Genomic DNA, 17,147 nt, shown 5'->3' with positions numbered 1-17,147 from the left:
GTGGCCTAACTAGTATTTTATACAGTACCAGCATAACTTCCCAGCTCTTTTATTCTATGTTCCAGTCACAAAAACACTCATCGACCATTACCCTTTGTTTCCTGTCTCTGAGCCAATTTTGGATTCAACTTGTCACTTTGCCTTGGATCCCATGGGCTTTTCATTTCATGATCAGTCTGTCGTGTGAGATCTTATCAAAAGCCTTGCTAAAACCATATAGACAATATCAAATGCACTACCCTCATCGACCCTCCTTGTTACCTGCTCACAAAATTCAATCATGGTAGTCAAACATGACCTTTCCTTATCAAATCTGTGCTGACTGTCTTTAATTCTTTAATTTGTATCTTTTGTCACAAGTTTTTTTTTAAACTAAGAGGTTTGTGTGCCTTTAAAAGCTGGGCGAAAAAAGGACTTTCTGTGAGCATTGAATGTTGACACTTGGTGTTTGAAATGCAGGCTGCAAAACTTGTATCCAAGCAACCAGAAAGATTTACGACTGTTGTTGAAAGCTTTGAGGTTCAGGTTTTGCAGAGCGAAACAAACCAGGGAGCTGGTAGCTAGCAGTGAGCTGGCTGGGAGCTGTGATTTGCTGATAGACCAGAGAAAAAGACCTATTCTCTCTGAAAAATAAGCTTTGCATCTCATAGGAAGAAGTACTACATTTCAGTTGTGGTTTTGATCTGCCTGAAGAGAGAGAAAATAACCAAGAAAGGAGGAGTTGCTACACTCTGTGGAGGAACACTGCTTTGGAAAAAGGAAGCCTTGTGTTTCGGGTGTGGCAGATTTCTGTTGCCTCCAGTCTCAAGAATTCCTGCCTCAAGAGTGAGTCCTGTTGCCTTTTGTGTTTTTGGAAGATCCTGAAATCTCAAGAAAGTTTCTACTGTTAGACTGCTACTTTAAAATTTAAGTAGACCTGTTGCTACAACCTTTTGATGAAAGATCTTTGTGCCGCCTGTTGCAGACAAATTGCCTTGAACGCCTACCCATCACAGACTTCATTAATCTCACCTAGAGAGACTTAGAGTGGCAGCAACTATTTCTGCAGTATTGAGCCCTCAGTATCTGTCATAAACTTCCGTTTTTCTCTTTATCCTTTCCTTTCAGCCCCTTGACATCCAAGATGCTCTGGATTTATTAGTCCCACCCTTTTTCTGTAAGGGAACATATTTGCTCTGAACCCTCACTATCCCTTCTTTGAATGCCTCCCCACTGATCTGGCAATGATTTACCTTCAAGTAGCTGTTTCCTGTTCACTTTAGCTAAATCATATCTCAGCTTAGTAAAATTAGCTTTTCCCCAATTGACAACTTTTATTCCTGGGCTATCTTTGTTCTTTTCCATAACTACCCTAAATCTAATAATGATCACTTCCACCCAAGTGCTCCCCAACTGATACCCCTTCCACCTACCCAGTGTCATTCCCTAAAATCAAATCCAGAACCACCCCCTCTTTTGTTGGGCTTGCCATGTACTGGCTAAAAACGTTCTCCTGAATGCATTTTAAGAGTTTTGCTCCCTCTGTGCTTTTACATTACTTCTATTCCTGTGTACAAAATCATGAGAGGTATAGACAGGGTGGATAGCAAGAAGCTTTTTCCCAAAGTGGGGGATTCAATTACTAGGGGTCACGAGTTCAAAGTGAGAGGGGAAAAGTTTAGGGGGGATACGCGTGGAAAGTTCTTTACGCAGAGGGTGGTGGGTGCCTGGAACGCGTTGCCAGCGGAGGTGGTAGACGCGGGCACGATAGCGTCTTTTAAGATGTATCTAGACAGATACATGAATGGGCAGGAAGCAAAGAGATACAGACCCTTAGAAAATAGGCGACATGTTTAGATAGAGGATCTGGATCGGCGCAGGCTTGGAGGGCCGAAGGGCCTGTTCCTGTGTTGTAATTTTCCTTGTTCTTTGTTCTAATATTAGAGTAGTTGAAATCCCCCACTATTACTGCCCTATTGTTTTTGTACTTTGCAGAGAATTGCCTACGTATTTGCTTTTCTATCTCCCTCTGACTCTTTGGGAGTCTATTGTACACTCCCAGTAGTGTGAGTGCCCCTTTTTTGTTCTTCAGTTGAACCCATATTGCCTCATTTGATGATCCGTCTACCATATTATTCCTCCTCACAGCTATCGCTGTTTCTTTAATTAATAATGTGAACCCCACCCATCCCTCCTTTTAATCCCTTCTCTATCTCATTTGAAAACTTTGTAATCAGGAATGTTGAGCTGCCATTCCTGCCCTTCTTTCAACCTTGTCTCAGTAATAGCTATAATATCATAGTCCCACTGTCAATTTGTATTCTTAGCTCATCTGCCTTATTCCCTAGACTTCTTATATTGAAGTATTGTATTTAGCACTGCCAAACTCTCTTGTCTATTTTCTAGCCTTTGTTTTCTATGCCTTCCAAACACACTTACAAATTTTCTGCCTTCCGTTTCCAACTTTTCTTCTTTCCCTTTTGAAACTACTCTCAGGTTCCCATCCCCCCCCCACCAAGTTAGTTTAAACCCTTCCCAATAGCACTAGCAAAATCCCCTGTGAGGATATTGGTCCTGGTCTTGTTGAGATGCAACCTGTCTGGTTTGAACAGCTCCCAACTCCCCCAGCAGCAGTCCCAATGCCTCCAGAATCTAAAGCCTTCCCTCCAGCACCATCTCTCCAGCCTAGTATTCATCAGCTCAACCTTCCTATTTCTGTACTCACTAGCACATGGCACCAGGAGTAATCCGGAGATTACTACTTTTGAGGTCCTGCTTTTCAATCTCTCTCGTAGCTCCCTAAACCCTGCCTGCAGGACCTCATCCCTCTTTCTGTCTATGTCATTAGTGCCAATATGGACCATGACCTCTGACTGTTCCTCCCCTCTGAGAATGTCCTGCAACCGCTCGGTGACATCTTTGATCCTGGCACCAGAGAGGCAACATACCATCCTACAGTCAGGTCTGTGCCTGCAGAAGCACCTGTCTATTCCCCTCACTATCAAATCCCCTACCACTATTGCTTTTCCACTCTTCATACTCTACCCTGTGCAGCTGAGCCACCATTGTGATGAGGATTTGCTCCACCTGCATTCCCCAGAGGAAGCATCACTCTCACCAGTATTCAGAACTGAACACCCACTTCGCCCCCACCCCCACTGGAGAGCTACATGTACTCATGGGATCCCTGCCCTGCTTGTTTGGTCCTCCATGTCCTTCTGGTGGTCACCCATTCCCACTCTGCCTGCACATTTTTAAGCTGCAGGGTGATCACCTCCAGAAACATGCTATCCACAAAGCTCTCAGCCTTACGGATACCCCGTAGTGACTCCAGCCACTACATAAGCTCCCTAACCTGGAGCATGAGTTGCTCTAGCTGGTGACACATCTTGTACATGTGGTTTTACAACTGAGGTGGGAGGAGTGCACTGTTTATTCTAGTCTCACTTCTCCACAGGTCACAACATATATTTAAATGTTCTCACTAACTGATACGGTCAATCATATACTCTATTTTTTCCCAGAATAAAACCACACTAACCAGGTTTCTTTAATGAGAACAAAATTATCAGTTTGTTATAAAACAGGTTTTAACCAGTAATGAAGTAAAGCATAAACACATAGATTGAAATTTTAAAGTGCCCTTTTTACCTTTCTCTCTCTCTGGGAATTTTGTTCAGAGCTCCGTTACAGGCAAAAAAAGATTGTGTTGAATACTTACTCATTCTTGAAGCAAGCAGCAGATGAGATATGTTGTGTCTGGCCTCCGAGTACACGTAGATGAGTCACTGAGATCTTTTAGAACAGTTCTTTTCAGGTGGCATTGAGAATTAATTTAGCACGCTTTCCTTTAAACATTCAGCAAGAATCTGGTCTCTTCCTCCGTGACAGTGGTCATCTAGGCCACGAGAAGCATCCAGGATTTCCCAATTGGTACAGGATGTGCATTCCATTGGGATGAGGTTCCCTGCCATGCCTTTGCTCTGGAAACACTTACCAGCTACACACTAATCGGCTCCTTTCCTGGTTGGGATGTCACTATAGCTGTTTTGCAGATGTTGCTTTTGTTGTTGGAGATTTTGCTGGAGGCTCTCTCCCCCGCTTTAATTCCTCAGTCGCTGTGCTCAGTCTCCACCTAGGTCTGCCGCTGCAGCTGCCGCCGGTAGGTCTCTCAGTAATATAGATAAACGCCTCCCTGCTCACCTATTTAATGTCTCTAGACTTGAGCTTTCAGGTTTCGCTGTCTCCCATTCCCTCACTTGGACCACTCCTGAACAGTACCTCTTCCCTCACTATGCCAAATTCCTCGAGTGGAAGATAGATAATGTTTAAAATGTAAAGGTTCATGAATCTTTCCATAATGCTATACCAAAGCTGCATGTTGGATCACAGGGTAGCAATGTAACTCAAACACTGTGCATAAACATATGCTAAAGCTATAACTGGAATTTCCAAATGGCTTATATTTGAATACCTGATCTGGGTTTATAATTTCATTAAGCATAGAGCTCAAGGGAAAACTTCCTCCAGAGTAATGAGTTTTCTCATCAGAACCCTTTCAAAAACTCCAAACAACTACAAAGAATTATAATTTGGTTCAATGTTTTACTGTTTATTTCTGTTTATTTTTAAATAATATATACTTTTTGTTTACAGCAAAGTACTGCAGATGCTGGAAATCTGAAATAAAAACAAAAAGTGCTGGAAATACTCAGCAAGTCAGGCAGCATCTGTGGAGAGAGAAGCAGAGTAAATGTTTCAGGTCTGTAAGCTTTCATCAGTTTTTATTTTTATATATTTTGTTGAACTGATAAATGCTGGGGAAGTTAGCATAGAGAAGTTAGCAGCCTTACAGTGTAAAGGAGCTGAACTAACATCAGTTGAGATAAATGGTTAATCCAGAAACCTTGTCATTTTAATTGTCAATATGTTTTTTTTGTCAATTTTCTCTCCCCCCAATAGTAACAACAATTTGTATTTTTATGGAATTCTACAACATACAGAATAACTTCTCAAGAATGTTTGTGTCATAATTGTAATAGCATAGCCATAAAAATCTTTAATTTTTCAACATTCACAAAATCACTTGACTTTCTTGCAAACCTTACCATAGGCACTAGTCACCCCTGTTACCTTGCCCATGCATCCCTTATTTATATGTGAGCCTTGACAGTCAGGGTTGGCAGGCTATTTGACTGTGCCAGTTGGAAGTAGTCATCATCGCTGAGTTCAACTCATTCAATATTGTCAAGTGTACTTCCAACAGGGGACATTGGATAGCATTCAGGAGAATAAATTCTTCTCTTTTTCCTTGCTTTAACTTGCGTTGCTGAGACTTATTATAATGCTCCTAATGCTGCCAGTTGAGATCAACTAATTCATCGTTTTTCTTTCATCACAATAGTTCGTAAGTGCAAAATTCACTGTGAACTAGGGTTGTTATGCTACTTAATCAGAGTGGCCTAGATTTTTCTATCAACATTTTTGCTCTAGCAGAAACCCATTTAATATAAAGCTGATCAGAAAATCTAAGCTTTTATGTTAACTTTGATCATTGTTTTAAATTTTCAATACATTGACATTTAGTATTTACCATTTAATATATCCTGCATCAAATCTGTGCTCTTAAAAATTGTTTTGTAAGTTAAGCTCATCTGTCGAAGTGCCACACACTACCTCTCAATACAAGGGCATTGTGACCTGTTCTTAGGTCTTGTCTAATTTGCTGTCCACTAGAAGATGCATGAATGGACATCCTTCAGATCGTCCTTCTTTCTGGGTAAATAGCTTGGTCGCTTGATACCTCCCCAGACAGTCTTGACAGAACTCACTGAGTTGGCAGGATGTGGCTAATGGTGTCCCCCAGGGATTGATACTAGGGCCTCAACTTATCACTGTATTAATAAATGACTTTGATGAAGGAATAGAGAGCCATATATAGTTAATTGCAAAGAGAAATATCGATTGCAAAAGAAAAGTGCAAATTGGATTGCACCGGATACCTGCTGCCTATGCCAGCTCAGATTGCTTCTCCTAGCTGTTATATTCTTGTTGTTCTCTCTTTGGCTGAAGTTTTCTGGTTGCACAGTAAGGAGTGTGGAGGGGAGCAGAAAGTTGCAAAGGAACATTGATTGATTATGTGAGTTGGCAAAACTGTAGCAGATGGAGTTCAATGTGGGTAAGTGTGAGGCCATGCACTTTTGACTGAAGGGAGACAGATCAGAGTATTTTCTAAACGATGAGAAACTAGGAACTGTGGAGGAACAGAGAGATTTATGAGTCCATGTACAAAAAGCACCTAAGAGCTAGTGGACAGGTACAAAATTTTTTTTAAAAGGCTAATGCAAGTGCTGTCATCTATAGAGGCCTACAAAGGGATGGAAGTTATGCCACAATTATATAAAGCTCTGGTTAGACCCCACCTAGAGTACTTACTCAATTCTGGGCACCACACCTCAGGAAGGATATATTGGCCTTGTTGGAGGGAGTGCAGTGCAGCTTCACCTGCATGATTCTGAGGCTAAAAGAGGTAAATTATGAGAATATGATTACATCGACTAGGCTTGCGTTCCCTTGAGTAGAGACGATTAGGGAATGATATATTTGAGGTGTTTAAATTGACAAGATTTGGTAGGGTGGATAGAGAGAAACAATTTCCTCTGCTGAGGAGTCCAGGAAAGTCAGCATAATCTTAAAATTAGGAGTGATGTCAGGAAGAAAGGGCAGTGGAAATCTGGAATGCTCTCCCCAAAAAGCTGTTGATACTAGCTCAATTGAAAATTTCAAAACTGTGATTGATAGATTTTTGTTTGGCCAGGGTATTCAGGAGTAATGAACCAAGGTGCGTAAATGGAGTTAAAATGCAGATCAGCCATGATTCAATTGCACGGTGGAATAGGCACAAAAGGCTGACTGGCCTATTCCAGTTCGTATTCCTATGTTACGAATAATCTTGGGAAAACCCATGCCCTACCATTCCTTGCAAATTGTTTCATTGCACAGTCAATGTTGAACTTGGTTTAGAAAAAATGTATATACCAACTTTTAATCCCCAGGATGCACTAATGAGATACAGGGGGCTACATTGGATAGCTCCCAAATTCAGGCGTAGAGATTGTGTTGAATGATTATTCTGCGTCCAATCAATGCGTTGGAGGCAGCACGCAAACTTCGTACTGTCTACTCATTTCCATGATTGTAGCATGCAGCCCAGCACTGAAAGCGCTGCTGAGTGGCTACACATCTCAGCAGGCGACCAGTGTTCCCGCTAAGCTGTGCGGCTGCATGGCTGGGCAGCAACCCGAAAGTCCTGGCACAGGCCGCACACAAGTTGACCCCTTTAATTTATCATGTGCGTGAACGCACAGAAGAATTTAAAGGGGCCGTGCACTTAAACAAATGGCTGCACACTCCAAAAAAGGCCACTCCAAAGGCCCAAGTTCATGTGAGGCTAGCACCAATTAAAGCTAGAAATACTCAGCATATCCAAGTTCTGATAAAAGGTCATTGACCTGAACTGGTAACTCTGTTTCTCTCTCCACAGATGCTGCCAGAGCTGCTGAGCATTTCCAGCTTTTTCTGTTTTTATTTCAGATTTCTAGCATATGCAGTATTTTGCTGTTGTACTCCTTAAAGCTGGACTCTACCTCTTAAAGGCAAGGTGCATTCTAGCGGCAGCAAGGGCTGAAACTGTTTGGCAACACTGGAAAGCCTTCAGGAAGGTCGTGAAATAGTGTCCCCTGGTTTTTTGATCCTGCGTTAGAGTCGCTGATGCAGGAGGTAGACTGGAGGAGAGAGGTTCTCTTCCTTCAGGGGGCCAGGAGGCCCTCCAGACAACTGCTCAGAAAGCAGTGGAAGCAGGTGCCATGGTGATCAATGCCAACGATCTGACACCAATGACATAGATGCAGTGCCAAAAGTAGTTTCATGACTTCACACAAGTGGTCAAGGTTACTGAATATATCCTTACATGCCAATTCCTACCAACTGCACCACCAGCCCCACACACTGCTCCGATCACCACTCCCTCCCTCTTCACTTGCCCACCACACGAACCAGGATTAAACATTAACTGACGTCACTATCTGTCTACTCTGTATACTTCAAGTGCATGCACAGAATGCCCATGCTATTGCCTTCAAAGACATGGCGACCAGCACGGGCCATGCTAGTAGTGGTTGGGAGCGGCCTTTTTTGCAACCACAGTCCGCTCCTAATAATTCAAAATTGTTTTTTTGTGCAAAACAAAAAGGAAAACAGAAATATACAACAAATTGAATCAAGCTACACAAATAACATAGTAAGTAGGAATTGTGAACCATCAGATAATATGAATTGAACAACTTTGAATTAAATGCAGACAGTATTTCATTTTGGCAGTGGCTGCTCTGCTATCTTCTCAAGTTATTATATCAAGTAGTTGGATTACTCAATAAGAAGTTTTAAAAAGTGTTAAATGAGTTCTCTGGCCACTTAATAGAATGACTACAACTCGCAATTATATCATGCCTTTAACATAGTACAACATCAAGTACAATCTTAAACAGCCTGAGCCTCTATTGGCTAAAAAAATAATCTTTGGAGCTAGTTTTCAGGATGTCAGTTTCTGAGTTATGAGGAAAGACTGGAGAGACATTGGGGACATTTGTATTCCAACCCTCTTGAGATAAAGGGAAACATTCCTTTAGCCCTTTTGATTACTATTTGTACCTAACTTTTAATGACTTGTGCACATGGACACCCAAATCCCTTTGCTGCTCTACAGCTCCTAGTCTCTCACCATTGATTCTCTCAATCAACACCACCAAAACAGTTAACTGGCTATTTCCCATTTAAAGGTATTTACTGTGTGTGCTTATGAAGTTGAGTTTGTTTACAAAAGGTAATTAATTCACTGCTTGTGAAGTGGTTTAAGACATCCTAAGGACATGAAAATAGCCACCATATAAATACAAGTTATATTGCAAAGCAAAATACTTCAGATTCTGCAATCCAAAATAAAAACAAAAAACATTCAGCAGATCAGGCAGTATCTGTAGAAGGAGAAACAGTCAATCACCTTTTATTAGTTCTAATGAATGATATATAATAGTTTTGCATGTTTTAGACATTTCTCACATACTGATGAATTTGTGTATGCTTTGAATGAAAACCAGCATAAACCTGGAAAAAACAGTCATCCATGTTATTAGTTCAACTTTTATTTAGTAAATAAATAATTAGATATAAAGCACTGAATATGAACATGATTGTGTTCAGAAAAATAGATTTTTTATCATTTATTTTGTCCAGTTTATCCATATGAAACGAACAGGTACTATATATAAACTAGATAAGTAACATAAGTAAAATACTGTTCCCACCAAAGTTATTTTGCCACAGGAAAACTGGAATTAGTCTATTTATTTTTATTCTAAAACGGCTTTGATCGATGAAGGAATTAGAAGTATCAGCATATTTTACAATTTAAAAATGAAACACCTGCACCACGTTGCTTATTGAAACTTGATGTTGTTGAAGTCCTTTAATTATTAATGCAGTGGATCCGGCTTTTGCTCGTATCTTGTTCGAGTTCTTATATATTTAGAAGTTGTTCATTTGTTTAACGAAATTGAACCTTAGCGTTCTAAACAAAATGTTACCATTGAGATTTAATGATTTAAAACGGTGAAACAGATTGCAAACCATTTCCAAAACACAAAAGAGTTGTGTTTATTTTCCAAAGTCAGCTATTTTAAAAGAATTACAAATTTTAAACCACAATGAGCAACCATCGCTGCAAATGAGTGGGACTTGACAAGTTTAGGGGTTTTTTTTTCCAGGTTAGAATCACGTAACAAAAATAAATTATTGCTTGCCCCAAGTAACAAGTAAAGAGAATGCACTTTATGTGGCAAACGGGCCGCTTTAAAATCATTTGATGTTCGTTGCGCTGTGAAAGTAATTAACTGTAATTTTTATTTTTATTTTGCCCCGGTCTGCAATTGTGAGAAACAAGGCAGGGGGTGGGGTGATGTGGTGTAGTGTAGTGTAGCGCTCGTCTCGAATGTATCCCTGCGAGCCGAGCGGCACCTTTACTTGCCGTCCCTGCACTTGCCCTTTGATCCCGAGATTAGTGTTAGGGTTGGAGCGGCAGAGCCTGCCTCTCTGTCTCTCACACATCCACTGCCTGCCTGACACTCACTCACTCACCGGGGCCACGGCCGGCTGGCCAGGTGCATCCTGTGTGTGTGGCTCGGAGCCCCTCCAGCGGCTGATACAGCACAGAGACACTCACAGGCACTACATGTATATATTATATGTCACACACACACACACTTTTAAAATATAGATTTATTTTTGTTGGCGTGTGTGCATTTGCAACAAAAAAAAAACATAAAAGAGGAGAATGTGAAGAGAAAATGGTTTAAAAAAAAAAGGAGAGGAGTTGGGGAGGAAGGAAAATGCCCAGGAGAAAGCAGGAGCAGCCGAAGCGCCTGCCTTATTCGCGTAAGTGCCGGGGCTGAGAGTGAGCGGCGGCCGCGGGTTGGGGTTGGGGTGACAGAGGTGAAGCTGACAAAGACACTCAGGGCTTCTTATTTCAAATAAGAACCGAACGGGCGGCCATGTTGGTGATGATAGGAATTTAAACTGTTTCACCTTTTCATTAATGTTCTCAATAAATTGAAGGAACAAGTTGTAATTTATAATGATTTAAATAATTCGGGGAAGGGGTGTTATAGACGGAGAAACGCCTGGGTCGGCTGTTTAATGTCTATTATTTTTCAGATTGATTTTTTTTTTTTGCTGTTTGTCTGGGTCCCCCCCCCCCCCAAAGGGTTGAAGGAGGTGGCGGAGAGGGTGAGTGAGGAATGGCCGAGGCCGGGGAGAGGCCGCCGAGCCCGAGCGGAGGGGAGCCCGTGGCCCCGGACGCGGTGAGGGGTCAGACGGAGCAGGCCAAGGCCAGGGCCAAGGCCAAGGCGGGGAGCAGCTTCCTGTCCTGCTCCTCCTCCTTCACCCCGCGCCACTCACAGCAAAGCTCAGGCTCTTTCTGTCTTATTGAAACGTGTTAACTTTTGAGTGAAAGCCCGGGTTTGGGACGAGCTTTGCTGTGCTCGGTCTGTTTTTTTTTGGGGGGGGGGGGGGAGATTGAAGGTTTGCCTGAGGTGCTGAGAGTTGCCCAGGGTCTCTTCCCCCCTGCAGCCTCACCCCTCCCACTTGAGTCGGGTTCACGTCCAGCGAGCCGCCGTGTCAAAGCTGCGCTCGGTCACCTGAAGTTCAGGGTTTACCGCCGTGTCTCCGCACCGACATCTTTGTTTCTATTTTACATTTTATTCTCGCACCGAGGCTCTTGTAGAATGTAAACTCTTTCTAATCTGCAGCACTTTTGTTCCCTTTCTCTGTCCCGCAAATGCAATTCAGCAAACCGTCTCTGATTTGACCCCTGGGTGCGATGTTTAGGCTGTGTGTGTGTTTTAAACTGTATTGTACAGTGTGTCCGCTAAAGAATCCAGTGCTTTGGTTAATCGAGCACGGTAATAACGGCAAACGTGCTTTAGTTTGTAGGAAATCTTGTTTCTGTTACTTGGTTTGACAAGCAATTATTTTAATTGGTGTAATTGTGAATAAAGGCGCGGCAATAGGCGTGCGTTGTAAACGTGCCTTGTGAATGACATCTGCCCGTAGATTCCTTTTACAGCTCTGGTTCCTGAATATGTAGTAAAGGTCATCACACCGCAGACGACAAAACACACATGCAGAATTGTAACTACCTAAAACCACTTTCCCTTTGTTTATGCAAAATCTAATAGATTTGTTAATTTGGTGGCATTTATTGATGGAGGGGCTGGTGATAGTTATTGCCAAGGGTTATGTGATGTTGGGCCCAATATGTCTGCATAATTTCAAGTTGTATTGGGTGAATAATTACTTTGGTTTGATTATTGCAATTTACAAGCTGTTATTTACAACTTTAAGGTCACCTGTGATTACAAAAGGCTTCAATGGCACCAAAGGTTATATATACATCATTTGAGGAAGAGCTGGTCAAATCTCAACTGGTAGGATTGAGTGCACCATTAACAGTTGTGTTTAAGTTTGGTAGGGCAGTGACATTTTTGGTCCCAAGTTAGGAGTTTGGCAAAGAACTGAATTAGTGTACATGAACATTGTTGACATCCGTGGAGAATAGCAACTGTAGTGACTCACAGTGGAGACTGTTCTTCAATTTAATTGTTTTTTTTAGAACTGTATCCAGACTGAGCTCCCCTGACAGCGCAGTGGATAAATAAATGTCCATAAATTTCCACTTGGTGTTCTTCTGATCTACCATTTTCTGCCATTTACACTGATCTTTGGGTTCTGCCAATCAACCACCCTGCTACAGCAGGAGATTGGGAGAATCCTAGCAGAAATTTCAAGTGTTTTGATGAAGCATGTAGACCAGGAAGGTTCTAGGTCTGATGCAATGTCTGGGCTTTGTTAGGCAGTGCATTGGTGAAGGTATTTCAAGTGACTTTAGTGTCCCTTGACTTGGATGGGTAATATCGGGGTTGGTATTCCTGACGATTAATCGGTGGCCCTCTTCCAGAAAAGATGTGCTTGTGAGTAGAGAAGATCAAAATCTGCTATTTGCCTTGTGGTCATTGTTTCATTGTTCACACAGGTGTCCAGACAATGACCAGACAGTTCAGGTATCTTTAGGCTGCCAGTGTCTGAAGGATATTAACACAACACGAGTCATTGTCTTCAAGGCAGTAAAGGAAAAAAATTGAAGTGGGGAAGGGTAATTGGGAATAAATTGTGATGAGATCAAAGCAAACCACACCACTGAAAGATAAAGAAATTACAACAATTTAGTAGTTGTTACGACTAGGTGAGAAAGGTGTCTAGGGGTCCCCTTCAGCCTTCACCTGGTCTTACTGTAGCAGGGTTTTATTTTTAAAAACCCTGTTTTTAGCTCCCCCTTGGTGAATCCTTGTTTTCCACTTTCCAATTATAAGGCAAAGAAACAAGCACAAACAGGCTTTCTTAGGTTTAAAGAAGAAACGTTGACATTTCTTAAACTCTAATTCGGTTAACGCCTACGGATACACGACGCGCCCCAAGCTAGCATGCATGCAAATAGAGATGAGAAAGGGAAGAAAAGTAAAGTGGAAAAGTTTGAGGCAATATCTGAAGAGTTGTTATGGTTCTTTGAGCTCATTGTAGAGTCCTTGATTGTAGGTAGGTCTTGCTTTTTATTGGGGCCCTGTATTCTTAAACCTTGTTTGCTGTAGGAGACTTGTCTCTCTTGGAGTTGATGTGTGATCAGTGGATTCAGAGGCTTGTGAGAAAGAGATGGGAGCAGACTGGAGAGCGACCTTCTCAGTCCAGGAGCAAACAGACTTTTTCCCCCCAAACTGTTTGTACGAATTCAAAAAACTCAGGTTGCCCAGCAGGTTAGTCATGTGACTGGCTGGTTTGACCACGTTTGTATATTCGGCCATCTTAGCCAACCTGGAATGCGAGCTCCCCCACCTTCAATGTCTGGTCATCAAAAGTCCATTGTGGGTTGAATGTCAGGGAATGGTCCTTTGTCCTTCCAAACACTGCCTGTTTATATGCAAATGTCTTTTACAGCCACGGCTGACCTGTTAAACAAGTCCTTTCTTCACTCCAGTATCAGTTTAAAATTGATCATGACAAAATTAATGTGCCTCATTCTTGGCAGGTGGGGGCCTAGCATGACAGTAGTAAAGATTGACAACTGAGAATGAAGTTCAATACCATATAACTCAGTTGAGGAACCCTTGATAGTACAAGAGCAAAGTACTGTGGATGCTGGAAAACGGAAATAAAAACAGAAAATGCTGGAAGCAGTCCGCAGGTCTGGCAGCATCTGTAGAGAGAATAATGTTCTGACAAGGGGTCATCGACCTGAAACATTAACTTTGTTTCTGTCTCCACAGACGCTGCCAGACCTGCTGACTCTTGGTAGTATTCCGTTTTGTGTCTCAGCCAGCTGTTGGTGTCATCCTGTCTATTTATGTAAATTAGTGATACTGTAGGGCTGGTGATTGTGATGACATTGGCACCAGATTTACCAAGAAATCAATGAAAATAATATAAAATTATATTTGGTGTAGTTTCAGTGTTTACTAAAGGTAGCTGTGTTTTTCTGGTTACTGCTGACTATACAGATTATGCCCTGCTCTGGTTACATTCACAATGTCATTAATATTCATCTACCATTATGATTTTCATAGTTCATATATTTAACATGCATAAATGCACACATACTGGAGTAACTAGTGGCTTCAACAAGGAGTTCTGATGACAACATAAAATGCAAGATTATTTATAACTGCCACAAGCTTGCAAATTTAGATTTACAGCTTTGAAATCATTCCACAATATGCTCCTTTGCATCACCTATTGGTGAAGGTTTCCCTTTCTGCTTGTCGGCTTCTGCTTGTATGGTTCTGCAGGCACTGGTGTATTCTTTCAGTATCTCAACCAAGTAGTTTGTATTTGAACCTGGATAGTAAGTGTTAGCATGCTATTCAATCATGGAGGCTGATCCGTCTTCACCTGGCACAAGATGCACACACTTCCAGTGGGTGTAAGTGGCTTGCTGTCAGGCTTGAGAGCCTGGTTGATTTTCTCATCAGTAACCCAAGGGCACTGAGCCAACAATTAGCTGTATCAGTTAACTTGGGGCAGAGCAGAACATGAACCTGTGGCTTCTGCCTTTGTAACTTGCATTACCAGTTGAACCATGGTGGTGGGAGAGCGAAGATTACATTGTTAGGTTTTGTTCATGTTTGGTTCTGTTTCCAGCATGGACTTGATGGGCTGAATGGCCTCGTTCTGTGCTGTAATGACTGAATTATTTTTGCAAGTACTGTACCTGGTGTTATGGTAGCTGTTGATAGCTAATGAGCTACCTGTCATTTTTTTTTCATGGTAATGTCCACACTGGAAGATTAAGAATTCAAATGAAATTGCAAGTTTTTTCGAGTCATAATCAACAGTTACTTACTGGAAATAAGGCATTGTATATATTACCTAATGCTAACCTGTGTTTGTAATTTGTGAGGTAAGTGGACAAATGATTGTAGTACTTGGCACAGCCTCAGTCTACAATTGCATACATGGTTAGTTCCGAATGCTCCGGCTATTGTTATTATTCAGTCCTAAAATACTACACCATGATCATCCCCAAAAAAGACTTAATTCATAAAAATGGTATTGGAGATAGTTAACCCTTTAATGTGTTAGTGTTAATAGTTGGGATATTTTCTAGTTAGATTAATTGCAAGTTTTTGTCCCTGGTTGGGCGATGTTTAAAAAAAATCTTTTTAAATATATGTTCTGAAATTGCTTTCTGGATATATAGGGATGCTATTGTGTATATTTCTTTTATTCCAGGAATCCAAAATTATTTTTCAACATGCTTGCTCGATGTTTTTCATTATTGTGCGTAGCTCTTTCACAACAGATGTCACGCTTGCGTTTTGTTTGTAGAATTGTACCAGATAAAAGAAGGTTCCAAATGCACAACTTACAGTAGATTTCTGTCTCGTGCTCTATTGGGTACATGTCCTTCATTGACCTATTCATTTGGTAGTTGCCATGGAATTGGAGGGTTATTGATTGTCTAGGTTCAGGTTATTTGAGAGGGTAGACTGAGAGGTGCATACTGATGAGCAGGAATTATGGGTATACAGATTCTTCAGTTTAGTAGTCAGATTCTAGAAAATCTGTACAACTTTGAGTAATGACAGGGCTGCATATCCCTTGTTTTTCTCTGATTTTTCTCTCTCCTGAAGCTGTTGAAGCTCTGCTTGGGGTATGGTTTTTGTTGCCCTCCATTACCGTGCCAATTTGGTTGTTGATCGCACATGAGCCTTGACAGGATGTGTCACCAGGTTATCCAATAATGGAGGTCATTGCAACTGAGTTTGACCCTGTACTCTCATGACATCTACGTGTGCTGGTTTACAGCAGAGATTACTAGCCAGCAGTCCGGGAGCCAGAACCGTGCTATATTTTTCCTCGCCTTAATCCATGACACTAAAACCAACTGTAACGCCCTGGCCCTAGTCAGCCAACTGAACAAAAGTTGAACCTGGTACCTTCACTGCTGGCTTGCATGACTCACTGCAGCTTCTATAATGGTTCAGTGAGTTTCTACAGTGTATTTTTTTTTTTAACCTAACATCCGACTCTCTCTTTTTATGTGGATAGTATATACTGGTCTGAATTAAGTTCATATTATGATGCTGGGTCTTTACTTCCTGAAAATCAACTCCTATGTCTTGTTTTCCAAGTTAATATTGGACTGTACCAGTAGATGTAAGGAGAACATTGCAGTGCATTAGTGATCAAATCTCAAATGTTTTCATAAATAGAACATGATTTGCTTTCATAAATAAAAACAAAAGCTATTGGAAATACTCAGCAGGTTGGGCAGCATCTGTGAAGCGAGAAAGAGTTGACGTTTCAGGTCGATGACCCTTCATCAGAACTAGGAAAAGTTAGAAATGTAATAGGTTTCAAGAAGGTCAAATGGTGGAGACTAGAAAAACAAAACAAAAGGGAAGGTGTATGATTGGGTGGAAGACAGGAGACGTTAAAAGACAAAAAAGAGTTGGGGGGTGGGGGGTGGGTGGTGCAGAACCAAAGGGAGTAATAATGGGACAAGTGAAGAGACAATGGAGGTGTCCAGAGGAGGCACGACTGGCAGAATAATGAACAGCTCCCATCCAATAGCAAAACAAGAGAAAACAAGATTAGACTGAAACACGAAAAGAAAAGGAAACAAAGTGGGGGGCAGAGATTACAGTCTGAAATTATTGAGTTCAGTGCTGAGTCCAGAAGGCTCAGGGTCATGCTTGTGGGCTGAACGGAGATGTTCCACAAAGTAGTCACCCAAACTGCGTTTGGTATCCCCAGTGTAGAGCAGACTGCATTGTGAGCAGCAAATACAGTATTCTAAATTCAAAGAAGTACATGTAAATTGCTGTTTCAACTGGAAGGAATATTTGGGGCCATGGATGGTGAGGACAGAAAAGTTAAAAGTACAGGTGTTACATCTTCTGCACTTGCATGGAAAGTGCTGTGGGAAGGGGTGGGGATGTTGGGTGTGTTTGAGGAGTGGACCAGGATGTTGCAGAGGGAACAGTCCCTTCAGAATGCTGAAAGGG

The 17,147-nt window shown here is 41.7% G+C and overlaps 1 protein-coding gene across 5 annotated transcripts in view; it reads left to right on the top strand.

Moving 5' to 3' along the window:
• The first annotated feature begins 10,075 nt into the window (after positions 1 to 10,075).
• znf827 (zinc finger protein 827) overlaps positions 10,076 to 17,147 on the top strand; it is a 119,379-nt gene continuing 112,307 nt past the window's right edge. For all 5 annotated transcript variants that reach the window (XM_068041413.1, XM_068041421.1, XM_068041406.1 and 2 more), the window contains exon 1: positions 10,076 to 10,467. In XM_068041413.1, the coding sequence (XP_067897514.1) occupies positions 10,422 to 10,467 (46 nt within the window). In that variant the 5' untranslated portion in view covers positions 10,076 to 10,421. The remainder of the gene's footprint in view (positions 10,468 to 17,147) is intronic.

This window comes from Heterodontus francisci, chromosome 1, assembly GCF_036365525.1.
Source record: "Heterodontus francisci isolate sHetFra1 chromosome 1, sHetFra1.hap1, whole genome shotgun sequence".
In the NCBI taxonomy this organism is placed as follows: Eukaryota; Metazoa; Chordata; class Chondrichthyes; order Heterodontiformes; family Heterodontidae; genus Heterodontus; species Heterodontus francisci.
This window is presented reverse-complemented; position numbering and strand designations above follow the sequence as displayed.